The 27,592-nt window shown below is 35.4% G+C and overlaps 1 protein-coding gene across 2 annotated transcripts in view; it reads right to left on the reverse strand.

The window, feature by feature from the left end:
* Positions 1-27,592, reverse strand: part of LOC138708010 (uncharacterized) — an 85,178-nt gene that overhangs the window by 21,291 nt on the left and 36,295 nt on the right. For both annotated transcript variants that reach the window (XM_069838119.1, XM_069838118.1), the window contains exons 2-4: positions 26,770-26,869; positions 26,380-26,487; positions 9,719-10,056 (exon numbers count right to left, since the gene is read on the reverse strand). In XM_069838119.1, the coding sequence (XP_069694220.1) occupies positions 9,787-10,056; positions 26,380-26,487; positions 26,770-26,844 (453 nt within the window). In that variant the 5' untranslated portion in view covers positions 26,845-26,869 and the 3' untranslated portion in view covers positions 9,719-9,786. The remainder of the gene's footprint in view (positions 1-9,718; positions 10,057-26,379; positions 26,488-26,769; positions 26,870-27,592) is intronic.

Below are 27,592 nucleotides of genomic sequence, written 5' to 3' on the forward strand. Positions count from 1 at the left end.
CATTGTTCCCTATTACCTATGCACGAAAGTAAATTTAACCTAATAATATTAACATGGGAGATTAGCTATCACATTGCTGGATGAAGAATTGCCAATATGAAAGATTTTATTCAGTAGGTCAATTTTTTCCTGACTATTGAATCTTGTTTCATCAACATTTATTCTTCAGTAGAATCCTGCACTTTAAATTGTTTTCACCGTGATAAGTAGGTACATCTGTAGTATTCCGAAATCCAGATGGTGAAACTGTGTAGCCTAAATAAAGATATAAGGAAATGCAGAATTGTTACCTGGAAGGCAATATCTAAAGGTAGGAAAAACTTGGCGAGGTCGGAATAGGGGGTTAAGTTCCACATAGGAATGTAGAACTATCTGAGATGAAGGTAATTTGAACTGTACTTTCAACAAAGTTTAGTTAAATATCGAAAAAACTACCTAACCATCAAAAGTGCATTCCCCTTGGTAAATGATGATAACGATGGTTAGTTGGAATTTCGAGTGGTCAATGTGTTGTGAGGCATTTTCCCAGCTCTACTTCATTGTCTCGCCGTTGAGATTATCTCGCCGTTGAGATTATCTCTGTTAGTTAACGCCATGAGGAACCTGATTCTTATTAGAATTGTGGGGCCCCCTTTCATCGACTTCAACCTTGACAAATATGTTAAATCTTGATTTCGAAAAGGCCGTCATGTTGTAACAGACATCGGAAGGGAAAAGCGTAACGCAAAGGGAGAAAATACTGAAGCAATTGCTATGCTGTGCAAAATTTTCTGATATTTTGGGAACCGGTAATTAGTTTTGTAAATGTCTTCGTTACAAACTAATTATTTATTTTGTTAATCCAAATTGAGTCATTTTATATTGACACGAATTTAATTTACATTTCTTCTTAAAGGTGCATTAAGATGTGAAAATTAATAAGGGTTAATTATATTTTTAATGCGCTTTTCTCTCTGAACATTGTTTAGGTCTTGAATTACAGGTACAGTTGGCAGTAATCATCTCTCCGTTTGCTCCAATGAATTTTGCACAGTTACAACTTCTTCTCTAGAAAAAAAGGAACTGATTATTGTTATTGTTATTATTATTATTATTATTATTATTATTATTATTATTATTATTATTATTACCATTACTATTACTATTCATTATTATTAATTTCACTGTTTGATTATCTGATAGTATATTTGTGACCTGGTTGAGCGTGTAAGAGGAAGCCACATGGCCTTAAGTCGGCCAATATAAATGACAAATAAAAATTTAATAATAATAATAATAATAATAATAATAATAATAATAATAATAATATTATTATTGTTATTATTATTGTTACTATTACTTGACTTGGACTGTAGTAACGAAATGTGGAGTAGGAATATGAAACCTCCAAGGAAAAAACATTTTAATGGGCTGAGACTCTCATATCTCTTATAGCCAGTCAAAGTCGAAATAGAACCACAAATTATTTTACGTGACGTTAATTGTTTACGCAGTTCCAAACACAAATGAAATTGAACAAAGAAGTCGTATTGAATGTCCCTGGGCCCTTAGGCTTATGTTTGTTTTATGGCCTCGCTCGAATTCTTACACTGTGACTCACGACCCAAGGATAATAAAAGTCTCAATCTGCCTGTCATTCCATCAAAGTTAATGCTCGTTTCTTCAGAATATGACGCGATGTTTCCTTCTACTTATTTTAATTATGAGGGAACAAATTTTAAACGCTGTCATTTCTGGGTTGCTTGCAGCCAACGCCTTGCCAATATGAATTCCTTGGACTGATCAGTCTTGCGTCACGATGATGGAATGTTCATTGCTGTCACCTACAGCAGTGGTAGTCAAACCTTTTTGTTAGCGTACCCCCAAAATACCTTTATTACCTTCGTATCCCATTGCGATTGTATAAGAAATAACAAAAGACTATGACTCCTGCACGCAAAATAAGTAATAATAATATTATTAATACATACATACATACATACATACATACATACATACATACATACATACATACATACATACATACATTCATTCATTCATTCATACAATAGCCATGTATGCAATAATAAAAGTAATAAATTAAGTAAAATGTTATTGAAACAAGAAAAAACCAGAGTTCATACTGTAAAAGAAAATACGTAAGTTGCAATAAATACCAAAAGGTATAATAAAATTAATTTATCAGCATTTTTACATACGTAGTCATTGGGGTGCGTATCCCTTGAGACAACCCCGCGTACCCCTAGAGATACGTTAAGATTGAATACCACTGATCTAGAGTATTCTCTCGCTTTAGGAATACAACACATCACTTCTGATCCCTGAGCTGTAGATCATTTGCAATTATTAATGGCGACTAACTTTCAATATTTCTCGTGCGACGGGTATTTGTTCTGCCAGAAAGTGGTCGATGCCCAAAGGAGACATTTCTCATTAATTGTAAAATATCCATTAGCTGTACGTGAAGTCCAGTTTGGCAATCATGCATTAAAACAACCCGAGGATCATGGAAGCAATTTCTTTGTCACGCAATAACATTAATTCGCTTTCACTGTATCCGTCAGTTACGCTATTTTTGTGTTGAGATAGTCATTATAGTTTATTATAAATATTCTGGCAGTTGCTAAAGAAGATAATCTATTTACACAAATTATGTGACAGTGAAATTCAGTATATTAATAGCTGATATATTACAATTATTTTTCAATTATACGCAGTATTAGCACAATTTTTTGTAAAAAGAAGCGTGTTTTCCTGCATTCGCTATTTGTATATAATTTTATCCCGATGACGTACTAGTATATTATCTACTGCATTCTGAATTTCAATATTCTCTCGTAAAATGTGGAGGTGAAATATAACGTAAACTCCATTATTTTAGGATGATAGTACTTGAAGAAAACGCTGTCAGACGGACAGAATTTTGGAAATACATTAATCATTTTCAGTGTGTGCTTTTATTACTGATCTGATGATGTCATAAGTGGCTTTACCTTTCATTTTAATCACATAAGAATTATTTAATTTAAAAAATAGTGATTTATTTCAATGCAATATATAATATGTAAATATTTAATATAATTTATGTAACATAATTTCTGAAGATTAATTCACAATCACGTGCCGACATTAAGATACACGGCCACTAGCTACCAAAGATAACTGTAATAAATATCTGAGATTTAACATTGAATGAAGCCATTGAAAAGAATATTACGAGTTACATGGTAATAGGCATGGTATCACATAAAACCGTCTAGTCCAAAGGAATGCTCCAAAAAGTTACCAGTTGCAGGACACTAGGTATAGAATCACAAAATGGTTGCAGGACAATCGGCATGGAACCACACAGCCATAGACGGAGTAATGGGGGTGCATAGGGGTGCACTACCCCTCCAAACTTGTCTCAACTCTTTTTTGCTATTAACATTAGAAAATATTGAGTTCAAAAGATCTTTTATGCTTTTCTCTATGATTAAGTTTCTGTGCTTTATTTGACGAATTAAGTCTTCAGATCATGTGTCTAGACTATAATATTTATTTTAAAGTTCTGAATGTGTAAGAATTTCTATACCTCATTTGAGGAATGGAAGCATTGTAATTTTTCTTTTGTAACAACCGGTACTCATGTGTTAGAAGTCTCCAGGTATTCAGGCCGCCACTTGGAGAAATATGAGTTACATACTGCACAACAATGCAGAACAAATTAAAAGTGATCCCGGAATAATGTGTAAACTTAAACACGAGATTAAATAATAATTAGGGTTTACATTTCATGATACCTTCAGGAAGGTAAACTTCATATGAAATGTTTCTGTTAGCACTGTTACGTAGTTTTATTGATGTATGCACGTGTTTCTGTACGAGAGACAAAAAGGAGATTGTTTTAAGTTATGTCCTATTATAATTATTTGTAGTAGACCTACAGTTCAAGCCCTATATAACTCGGTCCGAAGCATCGCGGATATGGACGTAACTGTAAGAAACATGCCCCCGAAAATACCGTTATTATCAAATGATTATATTCCGATATACTCTACAACGGTTAAGCTATAACGGGGGGATGAGGTAAATGATGTCCCCATAACCCCGTTATATGGGGATTCTATGGTTTTGCTTTGACCCTCTCTCAAGGAAACTGTTGTCTCTTCGCCTATGACATAGCATCGTCTAATATGTATGAATACTGAACATGGCAGCATTAGAAGAATCCCCAAGAAGTTAACGAGTGACAGGACAATAGGCATAGAACCAACATAGAACCGTCTAATACCTACGAATGCTGAACATGGCAGCATTAGATAAATCCTCAAGAAGTTACACGTTACAGGACAATAAGCATAAAATCACATAAAACCATTTAATACAAACGAATTCTGAACATAGCAGCATTTGAGCTGCTCGTGTGAAGACAATGTTAAGTGACTAAAACTACATTTTGAAATACAGTAACTTTAATGTTTGAAAAACTCATGCTCATGTAACACTGACATGTATTGCCAACATTTGAAACTTCAATATAAAACGTCTCACATACAAAAGACAAATAGTAGTCTACTGAAAAGATCTTGTGACATAACATTATTTTCATGAATAACATATAATTATGTGAAAATGTTACTTAACATTGTCTTCACCCGAGCAGCTCATTTAAAGGATCCTTAAGAAATTAAGATTTGCAGGACAATCGGCATGGAGTCACATAAAACCGTCTAATACAAACGAATGCTGAACGTGGCGGGATTAGAAGAATCCTAAAAGAGCTGCAACAGAAATGCATCGTATGCACATTGTGCGCTTTAATCTGTATACGAGCGTACAGTGGGTAAAATAAGTCTCTGTACACCAATCGTAATTACATTATTTATTCAATAATATGTACGTACGTAGTAAGAAGAAAATTCTACTTGATTATAGAACACTTTATGCATATGCATATGGTGCATGTATCAGGGGCGAATGCTGGTCACGAAAGTTAGGCTTGCTCTTTAAATTGATGGGGGAATATGAGAGGATATAATTCATCTGGTTTGCAGATTTTCGTGTCTTGTAATAGACAATGTTAAAGTATTTAAATTGTCAAAGCCACTTTTACACCATACACCGTTATCTGTAGAAAATAACAAACACGTCCAACAAAACAGTTTATTCAGTTTTTTCGACCCTGCCAACCAATGCGTATTGTTGTATTGAGATGCACTGAACGAGCGCACATATTCTATATTTTTCTCCTTATGCTGTCTTTTTAAATCTGGGAGCCCTGGACATGGTCTGCCGTTCTTTATAATGTCGGTCTTCACTTGAATAGTCCTCCGGGAAAATGGATTTAATAATGAAGTTTCAATAACACACATTTCCGAACTCATTGCAACACTTCAAATTAACGTTTAAGAACTAATAATACATGCAGCAGCTAACATATGCATTCCGCTCATAAAATTACATAACAATCGCAAATCACAGCACATTCACTGGTAAAAACTGCTGCCAATCAGTGTTGCCAACTCGATTCTTAATCATCCGTTGTGAAGCCTTGCAGAAATCGCTAAATTGCTATATTGTCAATGTAAAATTATATTATTTTGCCGCTGTGAGTGCTAAAAATACCCGCTAAATCCCTAGATCAGCAATACAAGTTTCATAAATTTTACCCGCTAAACTAACGCCGAAAAACGCTAGATCTAGCGGGAAAACCGCTGAATTGGCAACACTGCTGCCATCTGTGTAACGTTAAACAGTCGGTGTAGCTCTCGGGCCAGAGCTTCATGTAGCATATAACAGAAGCATGTGCGACTGGGACGGATTAGGAGGAAGGCACTTGCGCGCGCATCATATTCTCGCTGTTTCTACGTCTTTCCTGTAGCTCCGAGAAACGAGCAAGCGTTGCGATCTTGCGGTGTGCAAACTGCGGATGGTATTATGCCTATACATTATTACAAAAATCAAAAGAAATTTTAATGTACGTAATCCCATTTTGAGAAATACACATTCTACGAAAATATTGGGCTTGCGCAGCAAGCATAGCATGCCCGGAGAAATCGCCCCTGGCATGTATATAAAACAACGCGAAGCTGTGTGTGTTCATTTCCCTCTCAAACATGTGATAAGTTAGTGATCGTTAGTTGAAGGTGAAGAAAGATCTCCATACATGTGTTCTTTCCATTGCTGTAAAGGTCATTTTTAGTGGCTTAATGTGAGAACTGAACTGTATCAATTTAGTTACGGTTAGTACATACTTTATTACTTAAGGCGAAAGGGTGTGCAAGAAAAAAAGTTTTATTTAACGATGGTCGCAACTGCCGAGGTTGTATCATCGTCGCCGGTGTGCCAGAATTTTGTCCCGCAGGAGTTCTTTTACATGCCAGTAAATCACTGACATAAGCCTGTCGTATTCAAGCGACCGGGATCGAACCTGCAACCTCGGGCACAGAAGGCCCGCACTCTACCGATTACGCCACCTAGGTCGACGAGTGCAAGAAATGCCATAAAAGTGTACATTATGGAACTTTTATTAGCTATTCGAAGTTTAATTGTGAAGTTAACAAAGGAAGGAAAATCCATTAGAATAGCAGACAGTGTCAAGAAATCCACCTTCTTTGCTCAGTATTATAACAGGAATTTCAGTTAGGGCCTATATGACATGTCATCCACAGTGCCAAAAGAAAATCACACACAAGAATCATAGGTATATTACCCCACTAGCATAATCGCATTATCATAATCAATACCTATAAGTGATTGCCCAGCACTATATTAAGATTAACCGCTTTGTTATAGAAAATATTTCATTGTCATGTTACCTAAGGTGACGATATTCCTGTGAAACAACCGCTGCCGCATTGGTATTCCGTTGCATGCTAACATAAATGTGGACTATTACTGTATGTGATCTACCGCGAGAAACTAAAAGTATTCTGAAAGTAGGCCTATGTTCCATCTTCATATCGCGCTTTGGTACTACCAAAATTTATGCTTTTCTTGATGTTTTGAGTAAATATCCCTCGACGAATTTTAATGTCAAAGTAACCTAGCACAGCCTGCATACTCTATATATACAGAGTGAATCGTTAGTATTGTCATCAATTTCAGGGGGTTATTCTTTGAGACATTTCAAACAAAAAAGTTTAATACAGTTCTCCTCGATTTTGCTTCCTTTACGAGATAAAAATTGTTATATATGAAATATTTCATAGCGTATTTTGCGAACACTATTGACTTAATTCTCAATGTGCTAATTCAGTTTAAGGAAGCAGAATATTGTGATCATAAATGACTGAAAAAATTTATTTCGTCCTTTAAATGTCAGACATTTGATCCCAGCAAATGTAACATTGTAAAAGTCCTATGGAGAACGAAAAGTTACATTTGTTCGAATCACAATTCAGCACATTTAAAGGACAAAACTAAAATTCTTTCAATGTATTTTTATAATACAGCACACTTTTAAATTAACTGAGTATATTGGAAATTAAATTAGTGGCTTTTCCAAAATACCCTATGAAATGTTTCATATAAAACAATTTTTATCTAAAAAAGGAAGCAAAATCGAGCAAAAGTGTACTAAACTTTTTGTTTTAAATATCTCAAACAATAACTTCTGAAAAAGAAATATATGGAAATCGAACGGAAATGCTTTTGAGCTCGTGATTATTCTTTTTTTTTTTTTTTGTCTGTTTCATATTGTGTAAGTGCATGCTCAAAAACTTCCACAAAATTTACGCTTCCAATTCTGATTTTAACTTTTTGAGAAAAAAGAACGTAATTTATATGGGCGTATACCTATCTCACGACATAGTCACTGCATTTCAAAATGATCCTGAAATAAAATATTTTGAATGACACAAAGAAAACAAGAACAGTGCAAATTATAATAGCAATGCCAATTATGTAACACGTAATCACAGTATCAACAAAACACACTCAACAATCTTGTTACCATTCAATTTGCATGCCCCCGTTCTTAGAATCAGACACAAAATAAATTTCAGTTGTTGTTGTTGTTGTTGTTGTTTAGTCAACTGTCCGAAGACAGGTCTGAACCTCACAAGAATACCAAGAAGACACAACTTATGAGGCAACTAGGCCAGAAAATAATGTGGTAGGGTGGCCAGTTCCTTTCCTCCTCCATTGTATACATCGCCGACTAGTTACATATTATACTAGCCAGACTTCTGATGCATACACACAATTATTCTTCCTCTGGCACATATCGTCAAGTGAGATATACTGCCTGATGTATATCAGGCAGAACTTCAATCAGAGGATTTATAACAGTAACACTCAAAATTCTCGCAATCACACTGGAATTTTCGCACGATAATTACTAACGTACTCCCATTACTGAAATCACGAAGACATAATTACACATTGATTGTTATGTCCCACTCTTGATCCTGCTCGCACATTCACATTCTCAGAATCACACGAAACTCATAGGGACATTGATACACACACACACAAATTCACGCTATCGCACTCACATACTCCCATAACCACAATCACACTTACTCGTATAGGCCTAATCACAATATCACATACAATTTCACTAACACTCATGAATACGCTGCGGATTTAGCATATTTTGCATGTTCTGCACACCCCTTAAAAGTAATGCTAAGCATACAGAAAATTACGGGCCGGTTTCATTACCAAAATGTTAAAAATGCACTAATCTGTTTCTTGTTAACACGTGCTATAATTTTAACGATTGTATTAACATCTTTTCGTGCAGTTCGGATTCAACAACGATTTCCAGACGGATGTTAACTAATTTTTTTTTTAACTCTAGCGAAAATGGGGGACAGAATGAGCCAGGAAGGTCTTGTCAAAATTAAAATTAGGCCTAATCTGAACGAGTTTCACCCGCTTCAAATTGAGAAAACTTGTACAATATTATGATCTCTTTGGCAATTACTATTTGAGGGGCTCGGGTAACTGACTTTTTGTCAAAAAAGAGATATGTAGCGCAGAATATGGTTTTTTTACATTCTGCGTCTAATGGAGTAATTTATTTTCCAACATCTCAACAGATGGCAGAAGTATACAGATTTTACTTTCCTGGTAACTATAAAAAGTTGCTTGTATAAAAGTTTACCTACCTATAACTTTAAACACTAAAACGTCACTTACCATGTTTTACTCCCGATCTCCTCATTTGTTTAAAATGAACAGCAAAACTACTGATGTGAAAAGAAATAAAGGATCCCGTTTTACTAATATAGAAAAGTTTTTTATTGGATTTGGTAACTAAATATAAAATAATTCGGAATGCAAGAAAACAGTCGGTGTGAAAATCAAAGCCGATGATGACGAGTGGGTCCTGATTCACCCAGGAAGTTTGGAGTAGCAGCTGTCATATTAATTATACGCCATGACTGCAAGACAAACACCTAGACAGACTAGGAATCCTCCAGTCAATTATTTGTCTATTGTGCGGGCTGAATGAAGAGATTGAAGGGGAGCAACTCGTCAGGTGTCCAACCTTCCAGAAAGAAACTATCTACGAGAAAATCGGAGCGAAACAGGACGAATGGCTTCATCGTCAAGTGCCCGGCTTTAAAACGTTTGTTCCTTGCATATTTTCTATTTTTAATGCATGTTTTCCTAAGTTTTGAGAATATTTACACGGTTTTTGGCGCTTATGAATCCGCACCCTACTAATAATAGATCACACTCTCATATTCACACAAACTGAAGAAAAAATTATTGCAGGACAGACCTTTATCCGAACGATGGCACAGGTGTCGGCGTGTATAGCTGGGGATGTGTTACTTCATGTGGATAATATCAGACAACTGGGATATCTTCTTCGACACTGGAATCCACAACGCTGCGAAGCATATTCTTACGAAGATTTTCAGTGCCGTTTTGTTCCTTCATCACTTCTTGTTTCTTCATTTCTTGTTTGATTTCTTCTTTCTTGACTTCTTCTTCCTTTTCTTCTTTCTTGGTTTCTTGTGTGTCTTTTCCTTCTTCGCCATCTAGTTTGATTTGTTTTACCTTTGGTTCTTCAACTGATTCTCTGCGCCCAATCGCCTTGCAAGGATAGAACTGCATCTGTAAAATAATCAGATTGGTTCCTCAAAAGTTACTGTAATTTGTGAAGTACAAGCACAAGAATAATTTCAGATTTTCTTTATAGCAGCATTAACTAACTTGTCATATCGCAACTATCTGCAAGGAAAAGTACCAATGGGTTTCAATTTTCCATTTTGCTTCACTTTTACCGTTCACAGTATAAAACTAAGAGCTCAGATGCCCATCACTGTGGTCTCGTGGTACCGTGTTCGCTCCCGAACCCAGCGGTGCTAGATTGCCCACTTGGGACGAGTTGCCTGGGAGAGGTTTTTTTTCCGGAGTTTTTCCCTCACTCCTATGGATCAATAAGTTATCAGGTAACTTTATCAGGCGTATGGAATCCCACTCATTCTCGCCACTTCCTTCTTCTGTATGGTTGTGAATCTTGGAATCTCACTTTGAGAGAGTAGATGTTAAGGGTGTTTGTGAATAAGATGCTTAGGAAAATATATGGGGCTAAGAGGGATGAAGTTACAGGAGAATGGAGAAAGTTACATAACGAAGAACTGCATGCATTTTATTCTTCACCTAACATAATTAGGAATATTAATCCAGACATTTGAGATAGGCTGGGCATGTAGCACGTATGGGCGAATCCAGAAATGCATATAGAGTGGTAGTTGGGAGGCCAGAGGGAATAAGACCTATTGGGAGGCCGAGACTTAGATGGGAGGATAATATTGAAATGTATTTGAGGGAGGTGGGATATGATTGTAGAGACTGGATTAATCTTGCTTAGGATAGGGACCGATGGCGGATTTATGTGAGGGCGGCAATGAACCTCCGGGTTCCTTAAAAGCCATAAGTATTATTATTATTATTATTATTATTATTATTATTATTATTGTTTGATTCATATTGAAATATGTTAAAAAAGGAAGTGCATTATATATTTTTATTTGTGTTTGTTTGATTTGTGTTACCTCAACATTCATCATTTTATTTGTATTTATTTCTACGAATTATGTTACCTAATTACTTTAATTTATCAATAGTATTACTCTTCTCCAAATAGAACATGGTTATATAGAAGGCTAGTAATGTTATAAAATAAATAAACATTATGATCTTCAGTTCAAGGTTCCACGTTTTATCAATTATTTTATCCATTTTCCGTAATAGTAAATAACTGTGTGTTATTTTTTAAGTGCTTAAGGCAGCGTTTCATGGAGCCCGTTTGTTTCTATCTTCTTTTTTACTTAGCTGCAGCGTTTAACGTTTACCTCACATGTTAATTTATTAGCCGTTAGTATTATAAATTATTTTATCGGTTTTTCTTTCGTCTGTCATATATAAGAGCATTGAGGTTAAATAAGTCTTTCATGTAAAATAACTCTGCAAATAGTTGTAATCACGCAAATAAAATTTGCAACTGCCATTTTGCAACGAAGAGAAGCACTTTTTTTCTCGTCAATTAGTAAAGAGAAAGCGCTTTACTACAACGCTTTTAAAACACGCTTGGATTCACTTTCAAAGTACACTCTAAAATCGACTCAATCTAGCCAAATTTTAAATCTGCCGCCATAAATTTGTGCTCGGTTCTCGGATCAACTGACAAATGACGTCACAGTGACTGCTCCGAACCGAACTGCTCCGTTCCCAGCCCTACTTCATCCCTCCATCCGCACTCACTCTACGTAGAACAGGCAGAGTACATAAACAAGTAGTTGTAACTGACGATCATCATGTCTGTTTCTAATGGCCGTGTGCACCATTCTCGATCATCTAGCCCGTTTATCAGCAATCACGGAAACATGGTTAATTTTTGACAATGATCAAGTTACAGATGCGGTGCACCGACATTTTCCCTCGATCAACTCAGTACCGTCAGCTGACGGTACGTTCGCTTGAGAAGAATCATCTGAGCGCTAGGTTACTGCGTATAAAACAGCGAACGAACGCACTCTGTTAATTATCGCTTCGTCTTTCTTTGTCGGACTGTTTCAAACATCCTCGCAGTTTTCAAATAACAAGTTTCAATAATCATGGAAGAAAAAAAGAAAAGAGCACCGAACTTCTCACAGTTCGAAGTGGGAATTCTTTTAGATCTCGTCAGCAATTCTGCATCCATATTAGAGAATAAAAGTACTGACGGAAGTTTTCTAAGAGAAAAGCAGGCTACCTGGTTGGATTTAACCTCACAATTCACGTGAGTTATACGTGTTTACATAATTCCACATAATTTGTAACGTAATTTATACAGTGGTTATTTCATATTATTGATAATAATTGGGTAAATTTCAGTATACGGATACCTCACTGACAATTATCTTGGAATAGGCTACTAAAAAGAGTAGATTTGTATGTGTTAGTCGAATGCTCATCATCTTGCTTACGAAAAGACAGATTTCAGTGCCAATAATTTATTTGGGAAAATTTCAGTATACGGATACCTCGCTAACAATTATTTTAAAATAAAAAAAACAATTCGTCTGTGTATGTCGAATACGCATCATTATGCATACGAAAAGGAAATTTTTAGTGCCAATTTATTTTGTGTGCACAAGGTTGGAATTTTGGAGTAGGAGAGGGAAAGGAAAGTATCCTTGTTCTGAAATTTATCCCTTTATTTTGTGTTCACAAGGTTGGAATTTTGGAGTAAGAGGGAAAGGAAGGTATACGTGTAATTTCTCTTAATTCAAGCGTAAATAGCCTAATTGTCCAAAACGTCATGTAGGTCCTAATAGTGTCAAACGGAAAATCTATAGCTAATAGGTGATAATCTCGCATTCTACAAAATGGTCATTTAGTTTTACTATATTATTACAGGCATAGAATAACTAATTTATTATTATGTTAACAAAATTGGACAGTTATGCCTAAATAATATTTTGTCCTCAAGTAAAGTCCCGATCTTCCAAAGCAGAAACATATATAAAACATTAGTCTATTTTGAGAAAAAAAAAACATTGTCATTATTCATCTACAAACTTACTCTTTCTACAATAACACCAATTCTGTTACTTCCGCAGTTATTTGCGTGTTCAAGATACATCATTTCATCTTCACTTCCATCAAGTACGTCAAATCGTGCCGCCATTTTGGTTTTCTCGACTTGACCATGTTCAATTCAAGATAATCGGTCCCACACCCGTGATCAAAATTGATCATCATCAACTCGCTTTATAAACTTTGATCGAGATTGATACTCCGCAAATTGGCGTTGAATATGGTCAAGTGCCGACTTAACCATGGTCAAATTTTAAGCGAGAATGGTGCACACGGGCATAAACCATTGAACGTAAAGATTGCAGCTAAAAGAATATTTGTAAAAGAATGGAAAGAGAAATTATTTTGTTGTGCAATGTTCTGAACTACTTAAAGGGTTTCATAATACCACCATAATGAGATATTAGGCCTATACAAAACTGTATTGTCATTTGTACTTCGCCATAATATTAATACTGATTAAGTAAAAAACGTTGCCGAATATCATTTTTTGATATTATAAAATTTTGAAACTTTGCAAAGAATCCTAAATAAGGGAAAATTTCTCAGATTTAAAAATTTCCCGAAAATTCACAATTCAGAATATTCACTCCTTAGGTCATTTTGTGCTAGGGTTTTATTTCAATGTAGGTTCGACAGGTTTGATTCCGATCTCTGATAATGAATTTGAATGACGCCATGTGCGTCAGGAATCACACCGTCAGCTGGATTGCAGCGAGAGGTGACAGACCAGTAGTGAGTTACTTTATAATCAGAGTGTTCGGTGTATCACAGTAGCAATGCCCAAGATATCGAGCCTTTTTGGGAGGGGTACATAACAACCCTTTCCAATGCCAAGTACAGTTACGTGAAGATCATAGGAGCCTGCAAAAAACGTGGTTTAGTTAGTTCCCAGAAAGGCATCTTGTGTGTACTTAATAAGACTGGCAAAGCTCGGATTGGATTAATTCCAAAGTGGAAAAAACAAGCAAATCCACCCCCGTCACAAATCCCCGCACCCCACGAGATGATATAAATTAAATTCATTCGAGCTTTACTAATCTTATTATGAACACAGAAGATGCCTTTCTTGGAAATAACAAAACCTCCATTATTGCAGGCTTCTTTTATTTCCACTTAACTGTACTTGACATCGAAAAGGGTTGTTATGTATCCCTCCCAAAAAGGCTAGATATTCTTGGGAATTTCTGCTATGAGTCGCCATGCACTCTGACTATGAGATCACTCACTACTGGTCTGTCACCTCGCTCCGAAGTTCATCTGTCATGTGACTCCTGACGCACATAACGTCATTCAAATTCGTTATCAGAAATCGGAAAGAACACTGCATATACGCGAGTAAATACTTTAAAAAATGAAACACGTTAAATGTAAAGCGCACCCCCGATTGACCGACCAACATCTATTTGAGGGTCCACACCTGTGGAGTAATGGTTAGCGCGTCTGGCCGCGAAACCAGGTGGCCCAGGTTCGATTCCCGGTTGGGGCAAGTTACCTTGTTGAGGTTTTTTCCGGGGTTTTCCCTCAAACCAATATGAGCAAATGCTGGGTAACTTTCGGTGCTGGACCCCGGACTCATTTCACCGGCATTATCACCTTCATCTCATTCAGACGCTAAATAATCAAAGATGTTGATAAAGCGTCGTAAAATAACCCCACTCTATTTGATCAATTACAAATTGCAACTTATGATAGAGAATAACATTTCACTTCAGTAATTAAAAGATCGGGATAGGCTGATGAATAATTTCAAAGCCATCAGAAGGATGCAAAGACATCATATAGTTCGGTTAATTATTTCCAGACTATACGGGCGAGGTTCAGTCCTCTCTTCTCTCCAGCCTACTGTTTTCTACCACCCCTCGTCTTGCAAGGCGGGTTGCGTTTCATGTGGCGACAACTACGTTAACGTTTTGCCGACGACTGCTATATCAGCATCGGAAACCCGTGCTACCCCCAGACTTCACCCCAGCCTATTTTTTCTATTGCGGATAACAGATGAAGTGAGGTAGAGTGTATTGATGGAATGAGAGAGAGAGAAACAGGAGCACCTCGAGGAAAACACTCTGCAACGTTTGCTTTCTCAACAAATTCCATCATGACCTCGCCGGGAGTCAAACCCAGTCCGCCTGGATAGAAGACCAACGCGCTAGCACTTGAGTCGCAGCGGGGCTAGTTTCTGGCTTCCAAATGAGAATAAAGTGCAGTTTGAAAGGATATTGTAAGAATAATACTTCTACATACTGAAGACTTAAACACTCCATGAATATGTGCTATTGTATGGAACTAACACACAATATCCATTCAATGCGAAGCAATACAAAGTTGTTGTTCTGAGGTTAGACTACACTTTCCCGCGTTGGATGTTGGATATGAAGTCTTGTATTTTTCAACAGTGCCTTCATTGCATTGGGACTCATTTCAAACCATTTATTATATTCATATAGAGATGTGAACGTGTTTGTTCTTGGCCGGAATACAGTATATTTATCATCTTTAATTAGGCCTGGTCTAAATTAATTATATTTTTTGAGTCAATGAATATTAATAACATTATACGAGGATCATCTTAAGTTTCAATCGCGTCAATTCATCCAGGAAGTAAGTTCCAATCGCATCCAGAGATGGCATGACTAGTTATACGGGAATGCGCATATGCAGGTAGAGGGGGTATGTGAGAATAATACAGTGCAGTTTCAGTCTTGTAACGGCAGTAATTATTGCGCAGCGCTAGGAGAAAATGGCTGTACTGTTATTGTCTCCCACCAACTGCGAGATTCGTGCAGTTATCCGATTTCTGCACGCTCAGAAGCAATCTCCAGCAGAGATTCACCGCCAATTTTGCAACATGTGTGAACCCGACATTATGAGCGACAGTATGGTTAGACGATAATGCAGGCAATTCACTGCAAGCCGAACCAATGTGCACAACGAAGACCGTAGTGGCCGACCTTCATTGATGACGCCAGAACTGATGGAAAGTGTGCGGCAAGCAGTTTTGCAGAACCGGCGATTCACAATTTCGGAACTCTCTGGTCCATTACCCCAGATGTCTCGCTCACTGCTGCACAAAATAGTCTCCCGGTGACTTGGTTTTCGGAAAGTGTGTGCAAGATTGGTGCCAGAACAGCTGACAGATGAACACAATACGAAACGTCTTGCAGCAGCATTGAAATTCCTCCAGCGGTAGGCCTACGAAAAGCAAGGTGACGAGTTTCTCGACAATGTTGTCACTGGGGATGAAAGATGGGTATCGCATGCCACACTAGAAACAAAACAACATTCCATGCATTGGCGGCATAATGGTTCACCTGTGAGAACCAAATTCAAGCAGACAATCTCTGTCAAAAAAATCATGTGCACTGTTTTCTGGGATGAACGTGGTGTCATCGTGCGCAAGTTTTTACCGCAAGGGGAGACCGTTAATGCTGACCGGTATTGTCAGACATTGCGAAATCCGAGGAAGACGTTCCAGAACAAGAGACATCACGCTGACAAGAGGCATCACGCTTTTGCATGACAATGCACAACCCCATACAGCCAACGCCACACGGTATCTGTTGCTTCAGTTTGGATGTGAGATCTTCGACCATCCACCCTACAGCCACGACCTAACGTCAAGTGACTTTCATGTCTTCCGTTCCATGAAGAGTTTCCTGCCAGGAAAACGTTTCCACAACGAAGCTGAGGCACAGACGGCAGTGACTTCATGCCGCCAGTCGTTGGCGACAGACTCCTATGACACGGGCATACAAACGTTGGTGCACCGGTACGATTAATCCTCAATGACGCTGGTGAAAATGTTGAAAAGTAGCCAGTGAATCTCTGTAAATATTGCAATAAATATTTCTTTCTTATTGATGTTTTTGTTTTCTTTATCGGCCATTCGATCTTACTTCCTGGATGAACCTCGTCCATGCTCTAGTTTAACCCGTAATGGTGTTGAGTTACTAATTTAAAAAATTTAATAAACACGTATTTATTTTCTTTATGCACAATTTCTTGCATTTCCAAACTTTACACACGTAAAGACAATAATTGAGTGGGTTACCCCCAACAGCGTTGCAACTGCCAGAAGTTAGAATGTTACTTTACAAATAAAGTTTACACATTTGCAAAATCACTTCTTCAGTGTGAAGGAAAATGCCTGTAACGTATGCAACATTTTCTTTGTAAAGATTTGACTTCTTTTTTTAAATTCGACTTTACAAACTCAGATTATGAAGCAGAATTTTAGAATTTATAACCAAAATTTACAATAATTGCAAACACTGTAAAACGGGCACTCTTGTTTAGTTCCAAATTTCCGAATATAGAGTTATGTCACGTTCCCACTTCTTCCTGCTTCTGTATGGTGCCAAATATAGTGTTTATTACTTTTGAGAATACAACGAAAAAATTTTAAAAAATTATCATAAAGAATTATTTTTTCGGAAATTCGAGTATTATTAGTGTACTCTATTGTACTGAAAAGGAGAAAAAATTGTCTTAAAACTAGTCAAAAGACTTATAATTAAACTGACAAAGTTATTCACTCAATATCGAAGTACTATAACAGCCATTGAACCACAATGAAACAATGTGAAATGTTGTGAAATTACGCTTACTACGAAGTTCTAGGTCCATTCTTACGTTAACAAATTCTGAAGCCGAAGTTTATAGTCTGTTAAGTTAGGTAAACTTAAAAAATCAACATTAGTATATTACACGCAGTGTTAAGTCTTAAGATATCGTCTCAGAAAAAAGAGAGCTGTTTTTACAACTACCAGAAGATGTCATCCCAAAAATTATATCAATATCCTACACTTCACAAGAGTCGCCGTCCTGTTCAGAGAATTTCGCAAATAGCAGCTTGTTACACATTAGGTGAAGACGGGGAAGCAGATATTTTAGACAAAATTGTAAATTGGTGAAGTTTTTTCATAGAAAATTGCATTATTTGTCTAGTAGTCTATTTTCACAACTTTTGTTATGAGTTTAGCGCCGTGTTAATTGTGAAGTTGGCAACACTGTAAAATACCTTCCTGGGAAATACCAAATTTAATTCTAGAGCAGATTTCAAATTCAAACGTTAAAAATGCACGAACATGTTTGTTAACATATAACTAAAAATTTAACAACTCTGTTAGCATTATTCGTGAATTTCGTTGCAACCAATAATTTCCACATAGATATAAACCAATATTTTGTTAACTCTCACGAAAATTGTGTATAGTATGAATCAGAGAGGCCGTGTTAGAATCAAAATTATTTGAACACGTTTCACTCCCTTCACAATGAAAAAAACCGTGCAATTTGGCAATTATTACTGTTATTAAAAATGAACCGCGAAATTGACCACATGAAAAGAAATAAAGGATCCAACTTTTTACTAATATAGAAAAGCCTTTGTTACTGGAACTGGTAAGCAAATATTTTAAAATTATTTTAATTACAAGAAAACAGGATGTGTGAAAATCAAAGCCAAGGATGTTTAACGGCGTAGATTACTAATGCATTCAATTGACGTGGGAGTTTACCGCAAGAACTAGCCTAAGCAACGCAACATTTTCTGGCCGCTATTAATTTATGGAAACGTTACATATTTTGGTCTCATTCTCACTACAGCATTACAAAATAGTTATTAACATCTCGTGGGCTCATAATGACAAGTTTCTATGTGACATTTTTAGCAAAATTAAGAGTTTTGTTGCATTGAATTCTGCTACTTCACAGTTATCTACCGTATAAATTATAATTTGATATCTCAATTATTGTTCGTCATAAAGTCGTTTGAAAAGGTTCTAATTAGGCCTACGCACCGAGTTCTCTCATGAGAGTAACAAGGTTTTATTTGCATGTTTCTTTTTGAATCAGATAAACCAATGTAGCCTTTTCAACATTATGCTTTTAAAATAATATGTCATAGTGAAGCATGAAATTTTTCATTCAGTACCGTTAATCAATTTTGATGTTATGTAATGGTATTTGGGTAAATGCACAATATAAATATAGACTAGGCGTACTTTGAAACCACAATATTATTGCATGAATAATTTCACTGATATTGGTAGCACTGGTACATTTTGTCTGCTGTGTTATATTATCTGTTGCTCAATTGTCATTGTTAATTAACATACCAGACCGTTTCTTTATGCTGTGTACAGTGTATTTTATTTAGTGCTTTTCTTGTCGTAATAATAACAATATGTCGAGAGGTAAGGGAGTGGTAGAAATGGTGTTATCGAAGCATTGCAATAATTCAAATTCAGACAATGATTACGTATCAGAACGCATTATTTATCAAGCAACAATGAATATATTCCATAGCATTTTCCTGTAGGCATGAAGTTCAAAAATGTAGATAAGTAGCCTAAGGTTCCGGCAATTAATTTTATTAAAGACAGTAATTCGCGGATATATTAATTCTTAATTCTCATCTTGGCTGTCAGCAAAACAGAATGATGCTAGTTTTACCCTGTGTTAAGGTTATGAGGCATCATGGCTAGTCGTGTAAATATAACACAAAATAGCTTTGCCTAGCACATTGGTCAATAACATGATTTTTTCTTAAGAGAGTAATAATAATAATAATAATAATAATAATAATAATAAAATAATAATAATAATAATAATAATAATAGTATAAATCTCACTCGTAGTGAATAAATCTTTTACTTTACTATTAGGTTATTTGCAGAGAATGATCAAAGTCATTCTTCCCCCTTCACTTCAGTTCTGTTTGTTTTTATTTGCAAAATGTTATAAATATTCCACAGTCAAATGTTAGTGTTTCATTTTATGAGAGGTAACTGGCTACATATAATATGACAGCTCATGTATCAGTTTTAAGAAAGGTTATTGCGCAGTTTAGACTGAATATTTAGTTGGACGTTCAGGTAACAACATTGTCAGTGCTATTAAAAAGTTACTGGAAAAAAATCCTCGACGATCATCCCAATGTTAAAAATGTGGTAACTTTGACTGACAGTTGTGTTCCTCAAAATCGTAACTCTATCATATATCTGGCAATGGCTGATTTCTTGCAAAGACATAAAAATCAAATCAGTTGTTATAAAATATTCAACTCGCAGGACATTCTGCTATAAAGGAAGTAGATAATATTTATCCCCATATAGAAAAGACAGTGAGATGTTCTCAAATATGGTCTTCACTAGGCCTTTTGGGAATGCTTAAGAATGTAACCGCAAAAAGCCATATAAAATTATCCAAATTTTGGCCCAACATTTTAAGGATTATGAAAAAAGCTATCAGTAGCTATGCCATGCCACATTCAATTCTTCCATTTAGTAAAGTCATTCAATTGATTTTCGAACAAGGTTTCCCTTTCAAAATTGGGTATAAGCTTTTCCATGGAGATTCTAAATTTCATGTTGTTAAGTTGGCGTATGCAGTAAAAACACGTCAATCAAATGTGGTTAAACTTCCACTGCAATCTATTAACAGGCGTAAACTTATAAAAGAAAAACTAGCTGACATTCAGTCAATGTATAAGTGGATGTTAGAGATTGATAAAACTTATTTCAAAAACCTCTTCAAACAGTAATAATTTTCTGTACAAGGAAATATTATCCTGCATTAACAAGAAAATGTTGTAACAGGTTTTTTTTATGTTAACGTTAATACTATAAATTATAAGAAAAAAACAAAATATGATATTAAAAGAGAAGTAAATGTTATATTTGTTTAGAAGCATGAATGCTATATTGTACTGAATGCAAAATGTTAAAACGTTGGAAGAGTTTATCCCCTTGGAAAAATAATGGTAAAATTTAATTCATTCTTATTTTGTTCTATTTCTGTATTATGTTTTCAACATGATAACTTAGCCAAACAATACATTTTTATAGATACAATGTTAAAAATGATTTCTTAATAATTTTTATACTCTACTTTTCATTACCTTTCCTTATATTGAGAAGAATTTTAAGGGAAAAAAATATTAACAGTGAATGTAATTATGTAAAAAATATGCTGATCTCTTTAGTTTTTTGTCGTAATGTAACTAGAAAAATCAGTTTGGAAACACAAGATTCTATTTGAGAATAAAAAATCACAATTTGGAACTACAAGGTTCCATTTGAGAACAATCATTTTATTTTCATCTCATTTCAAGGTAAATAATTTAATGATGAACAGTTTACGTTCTATATATGTTAAACAACGACTCTAACTACATAAAAATTCCCAAATGTTTAAAAAAAAACTTCATCTGATTTGATTTTATTAACAACCAAACATTTAAAATGACCTCATGTAAAATTCACTACACTACATAGAACCTTGTCAATCTGAGCCCGCGATTTGTAGCATGGAAGAGAGACATAAACCTACTGCCATTGAGTTCTAACCTCTCGCGAATTTGGTGTGCTCATCTTCCTCACACCATGTATTGTAGGTCCCTATCACCACGGCATGGCGCGTCCTCAGGATGTGGACCGAGGAGACGGCATCCACATATGGAGGACAGCTGTGAATATATTGAATAAGCAGTAGCGGACAGCCGATGAGTGGTGGTCCTCCAGTTTGGGGGTTGGGCGAAGGGCTAACAACCCATCACCGTAAAAAAAAACAGCTTGTTACGAAAACTCAAAATAAGCCTCGGAATGGGACTGATTCTCTCGTACGACTACAGCAAAGGAATAAGTTTATGACACTTGGTACTTGGAAAGTTACAAGTATATATAGAACAGGAAGGGTAACATTGGTAGCAAAAGGACTAGCTAGATATAGAATAGACATTGTGGGAGTACAGGAGGTTAGGTTAGATGGGATCAGCATAACACAAATAGGGGATCACTTGTTGTATTATGGGTAAGGAAGCGATAATCACCAATTAGTAACAGCATTCTTTATCCATAAAAGAATAAAATCAATAGTAAAAAGGTCCAACTTATCAGTGATTGGTTATCGTATTTAGTACTTAAGGGTAGATGGTGCGATATCATAGTTATAAATCCTCACGTCCCTACAGAAGAGAAAGACGACCATATAAATTATAGCTTCTATGAAGAATTGAAACACACTTTTGATGAGTTACCTAGATAGCACATGAAATTTTATTGGGAGATTTCAAAACTAAAGGACGGGAGGACATTTATAAACTGACTATTGGAAAAGAGAGCCTACACGTAACTAGTAATGATAATGGAGTTAGGTTAGTCAACTTTGCCAAATCAAAAAATTTAATTGTCAAAAGTACAACATTCCCCATAAGGATATACATAAATATACTTGGACTTCTCCAGATGGATTGACACATAACCAGATAGATCATATCTTGATAGATAAAAGAAGGCATACTAGTATAGTAGACATCGAACCTTCAGGGGGCAGACTGTAATTCTGACCATTATTCGGTAATTGGAGAACTAAGAGAAAGACTATCAGTAGCCAAGCGAGTAGAGCAACAAGTTAATATTAGAAGATTCAATATTCCGAAATTAAAGGACGAGGAAACTAAGCAACATTATCAGATCGAAATTTCAAATAGGTTTGCCGTACTACCAAGTTCCGACGAAGTTGAGGAAGAGTTACATGTTAGTAGCTTGTGGAAAAATATCCGATAATTTCAAAATTGCAGCTGAACAGAGCATAGGTTATTATAAAACTAAGAAAAAGAAACCGTGGTTTGATGAAGATTGTTGCATGGTAGTAGAAAGAAGGAAACAGGCAAAATTGAATTTCTTACAGGATCCAGTTGAGGCGAAAAGAAATAATTATTTCAATAAAGGACGGGAAGCAAATCGTACACTTATGAATGAAAAGAGAGATTACTTGAACAAAAAACTTAATGAGGCAGAAATAAATCTTAAAAATACAATAGATATTTACATAAGGGCATAAAGCAATTAAAGAATGGATATCAGGCAAGCGTAAACGTGATCGAGAATGAGAATGGTGACTTGCTTGCAGACTCTCATTCAATCCTGAAAATATGGAAAAAACTATTTTGGGCAACTAGGCCTACTAAATATACATAGACCAAATAGAAATGATCGAGACGAAATTGGAATACAAATTGCTGAGCCATTTATACCCGAACCCACACTTTCGGAATTCGAAATTGCGATAGAAAATCTGAAAAATTATAAGTCTCCAGGTATTGATCAAATTCCAGCAGAATTAATACAAGAGGGTGGAAGCGCATTATCTAACGAAATTTATAAGCTTGTACTTGCTATTTGAGAAAAGGAAATTGTACCAGAATAATGTAAGTAGTCCATAATCGTACCTATCTTTAAGAAGGGGGACAAGAATAACTGTATTAACTTTCGAGGAATATCACTTTCGTTGACGTCATACAAAATTTTGTCCAGTAATCATTTGAGAAGATTAACTCCAAATGTAGATGAAATTATTGAGGATCATCAGTGTGGTTTTAGTCGTAATAGATCAACTATTGGTAAGATATTTTTTTATTCGACAGATGATGAAGAAAAAATGGGAGTATAAGGGTACAGTGCATTAGTTATTCATAGATTTCAAAAAGGTATATGACTCGGTAAAGAGAAAGTTTTATATGATATTATTATTGAACTTGGTATTCCCAAGAAACTAGTTCGACTAATTAAAATATATCTCAGTGAAACATACAGCAAAGTCAGTACAGGTCAGATACTGTCAGATGCGTTTCCAATTCACTGTGAGCTAAAGCAAGGAGCTGCACTATCACCTTAACTTTGCTCTAGCGAATGCCATTAGGAAAGTTCATGATAAGAGAGACGGTTTGGAATTGAACGGGTTACATGAGCTGCTTGTCTATGCAGATGACGTGAATATGTTAGGAGAAAATCCACAAACGATTAGGGAAAACACGGGAATTTTACTTTTAGCAAGTAAAGAAATAGGTTTGGAAGTAAATCCCGAAGAGACAAAATATATGATTATGTCTCGTGACGAGAATATTGTACAAAATGGTAATATAAAATTTGGAAATGTATCCTTTGAAGAGGAATAATTCAAATACCTTGAAGCAACAGTAACAAATATAAATGATACTCGGGAGGAAATTGAACACAAAATAAATGTGGGAAATGCCTGTTATTATTTGGTTGAGAAGCTTTTTCCATTCAGTATGCTGTCAAAAAATCTGAAAATTAAAATTTATAAAACAGTTATATTACCGTTTGCTTTTTATGGTTGTGAAACTTGGACTCTCACTCTGAGGAACATAGTTTAAGGGCGTTTGAGAATAAGGTGCTTAGAAAAATATTTGGGGCTAAGAGGGATGAAGTTACAGGAGAATGGAGGAAGTTACACAACACAGAACTGCACGCATTGTTTTCTTCACCTGACATAATTAGGAACATAACATGCAGTCCTTTGAGATGGGCAGGGCATGTAGCACGTATGGGGTAATCCAGAAAAAATGCATATAGAGTGTTAGTTGGGAAGCCGGAGGGAAAAAGACCTTTGGGGATGCCGAGACGTAAATGGGAAAAGAATATTAAAATGGATTTGAGGAAGGTGAGATATGATGGTAGAGACTTGATTAATCTTGCTCAAGATAGGGACCAATGGCGGGCTTATGTGAGGGTGGCAATAAACCTGCGGGTTCCTTAAAAGCCAGTGTCTTCTCCAGATACCTCAGTAAAAGAATTCGTCCTGAGATAGTATTTCGAAATCATCAATCGATCATGTACACTCTTTCCCAACGAAGTACTTTTAAAATGTTAAACAGCGATTCAGCATTTACAAGAGATTTGCACCATATGCCTAGTTCAGGTTTTAATAATAATATTGTTTTTTTAGCACAGGAAATTATGATTCTAATTTCAGAATTTTAAGGACTTAACCTTCATGAAAGAGTGTTTAGGTTACATTTGTTGTTAAATCAGTATAATAATTTGCCAAGTTTTTACATCTGTTGATGCAATCGGCCACTTAAGTGACAGTCAAACAGAAAACCGGTGGCAATGTGACTCTTAGAATAGATTTTGATCAACAGTGAGATTAGAACATGCCACTAGTCCTTAAAGCTTTACTGATAATGATTAATACTGATGATGTGTTACCTAGCCTAACTTGAAATGTTCATGTGAAATAAATGTCAAATATTTACAGTATTATGTTAATAAGGACTACAACTTTATAATGATTAAAATCTTAGACAGTAATAGTAAGACATAGGCATTCAATTGTCATTGTTGCAGACCGGCACAATTTCAAGAAAATTTTGCTAATAAGTTATAGGAAATTTATTTAACAAAATGCAAAATGAATATTTCAATGTTAAAATATCTTCGTTCCTGAACTATTTGAATCAAGTTTACATCATATTTACAAAATAAGCTTTCATATATTAACATTTCTGTCTATATTTAATATGACACTATAACTAAAATACAGTCTGCATAATTAAAGTTTCTCAGCATCATCAAACATGTACCTGAACCAAATAATTAGATAACTCTATTTTTTGCACTTGCGTTTACGGTATCGGAACTAAATACTGGCTACAATGACAACACAAGTACTAACTTTTCTATATACGTATTATGGTACAATATTACCACATTCTGCTATTTAATATTGTTTTCTACGATGGAAAACCTATGAAGGTTCAAAAAGTCCATAAGTCAAGTAGACAGCAAAATTCATTTTTAAAACAATAATTTATACGTGTATAGCTAGCCATGGCAACACTGACAACAATTTTATTTGCTTGCATTTCAAAAAATGGCAAAATGTGGATTGGAAACTATTTATTTATTTATTTATTTATTTATTTATTTATTTATTTATTTATTTATTTATATATTTATTTATATATTTATTTATTTATTTATTTATTTATTTATTTATTTATTTATTTATTTATTTATTTATTTATTTATTTATTTATTTATTTATTTATTTTTGGCTCGTCGAATTCATTGACGCTAAGGGTTGAATGACTAAAAAAATATGAACAAGATTTCACTTGCTCTGGGTAATCTCGGAATGTTGGTGTAATGGTTGGCTTGAGTTCTTTAGTGTTTGCCGAAAACATCTCAATGAGCTTGTTTCCTTGGGCCTCTAAGATCGGGAAAATCCGGTACATTGTTGGTTGTAGAAATATTAGCATTTGTGGGGAAAATCGTGAAAAATATGAAGATTATTTATAAAATATCAATATTTTACCAAAATGAGAACAAGTATGAAAAACGTTTGGTGTTAATGACATTTTACTAATCGTGAAAATCATAGTTCCGATAGCACTTGCAGACTTGGTTTAGAATATGGTATTTCATATTTTTCCTGCCTCTAGTCACGATCCTAAGGAAAGTGTGCATAGACATATTATTTCCATGCAAACGAAATCGTATTGTGGAGTTATTAAGTTGGAGCCTATATGTAGTAAAAACTGACCAACTTTCGCCCTCTGGAAAGCCACGGCGTTTTGTTCTGACTTCGGCTCTCCCCTTTCAGGCTAATGTGAAAGACCAATCGACGCTTAGGCTTGAAGTCAGGCATAATCTGTAAAAGAAATATCAAACTTCCAGTGAGCTGATCACATTTGACACACATTTTGTAGCGTGTTATATATAATTACAAGCTTACTGAAGCGAACATTTTATATTTCTAGTGCAATTTTTTACAATAGAAAATAAATAATTGTAAATAATTAATTAATCACTTATTACAACTAATATAATTAATAACTTAAACAATGACAGCGCAACAGTTCCCAAAGTTGTGTAATTACTGGGACAGTTTATCGAAGTATCAAATTCGAGCAATTATAAATATAAAACTAACCGTTTGGCCAACGGCATAACAGTGGTTGTTGTTCTGATTTGTAGACTGAAGATCTGTGTCGTCTCTCACGGTCATGTCTGTCACTGAATTTGTCCGACACCTGAAAATAAACACTGTCAAATTATCGGTTTCATGTGAAATAGAAGCAGAATGGCAATATCATTATCAGTTTTGGTAAACTTCGCCACGGCTGCTGCGAATATTTTCGTATAAAACAATTTCCCCTATATCAATAATACAGCGCCAAAGTGGGCACAGTTACTACCACTACCGCTTTGGCGAACATTGTCTCAGTTTCAGTGCAACTTTCAGTATTTCACATTAAAATAGCTGCAATTTACCTCTGATTGTGGTTCTGGCTCATGTGTAAATGTATTAATTATCAGGAGTACATCTCACTTGACTACATGTTCAGAGGAATTACTATTGTTCTTTATACATTTTATATCTGGATAGTGAAATATGTAGCTATTCAGTGATGTATGCAATAGAGGAGGAAAGAAACTGGCCACCCTACCCCATTATCTCCTGGCCTAGTTGCCTCATGAGTGATGTCTTGATGGTTTTACTTGTGCGGTCCAGGCTTTTTTTTTTCGGACAGTTCACTAAACAACAACATAGCTGCAAATAAGATCTTTACTCTTATCCACAAATATGAAGTGAGTAATTTTTATGCATTAAATACTGTATGTAAGAATTGCCTGTACTTCTCCATAAAATTATACCGAAAAAGGTAGTTTTTTGCTTCACTAGCGTCTGTGAGATATGTCTATTGATAAACACGTGATTTCAGTTTGCAGCCACAAAATCTTTCAAAATAAAA

Source organism: Periplaneta americana, chromosome 10 (assembly GCF_040183065.1).
Source record: "Periplaneta americana isolate PAMFEO1 chromosome 10, P.americana_PAMFEO1_priV1, whole genome shotgun sequence".
Classification (NCBI taxonomy): domain Eukaryota; kingdom Metazoa; phylum Arthropoda; class Insecta; order Blattodea; family Blattidae; genus Periplaneta; species Periplaneta americana.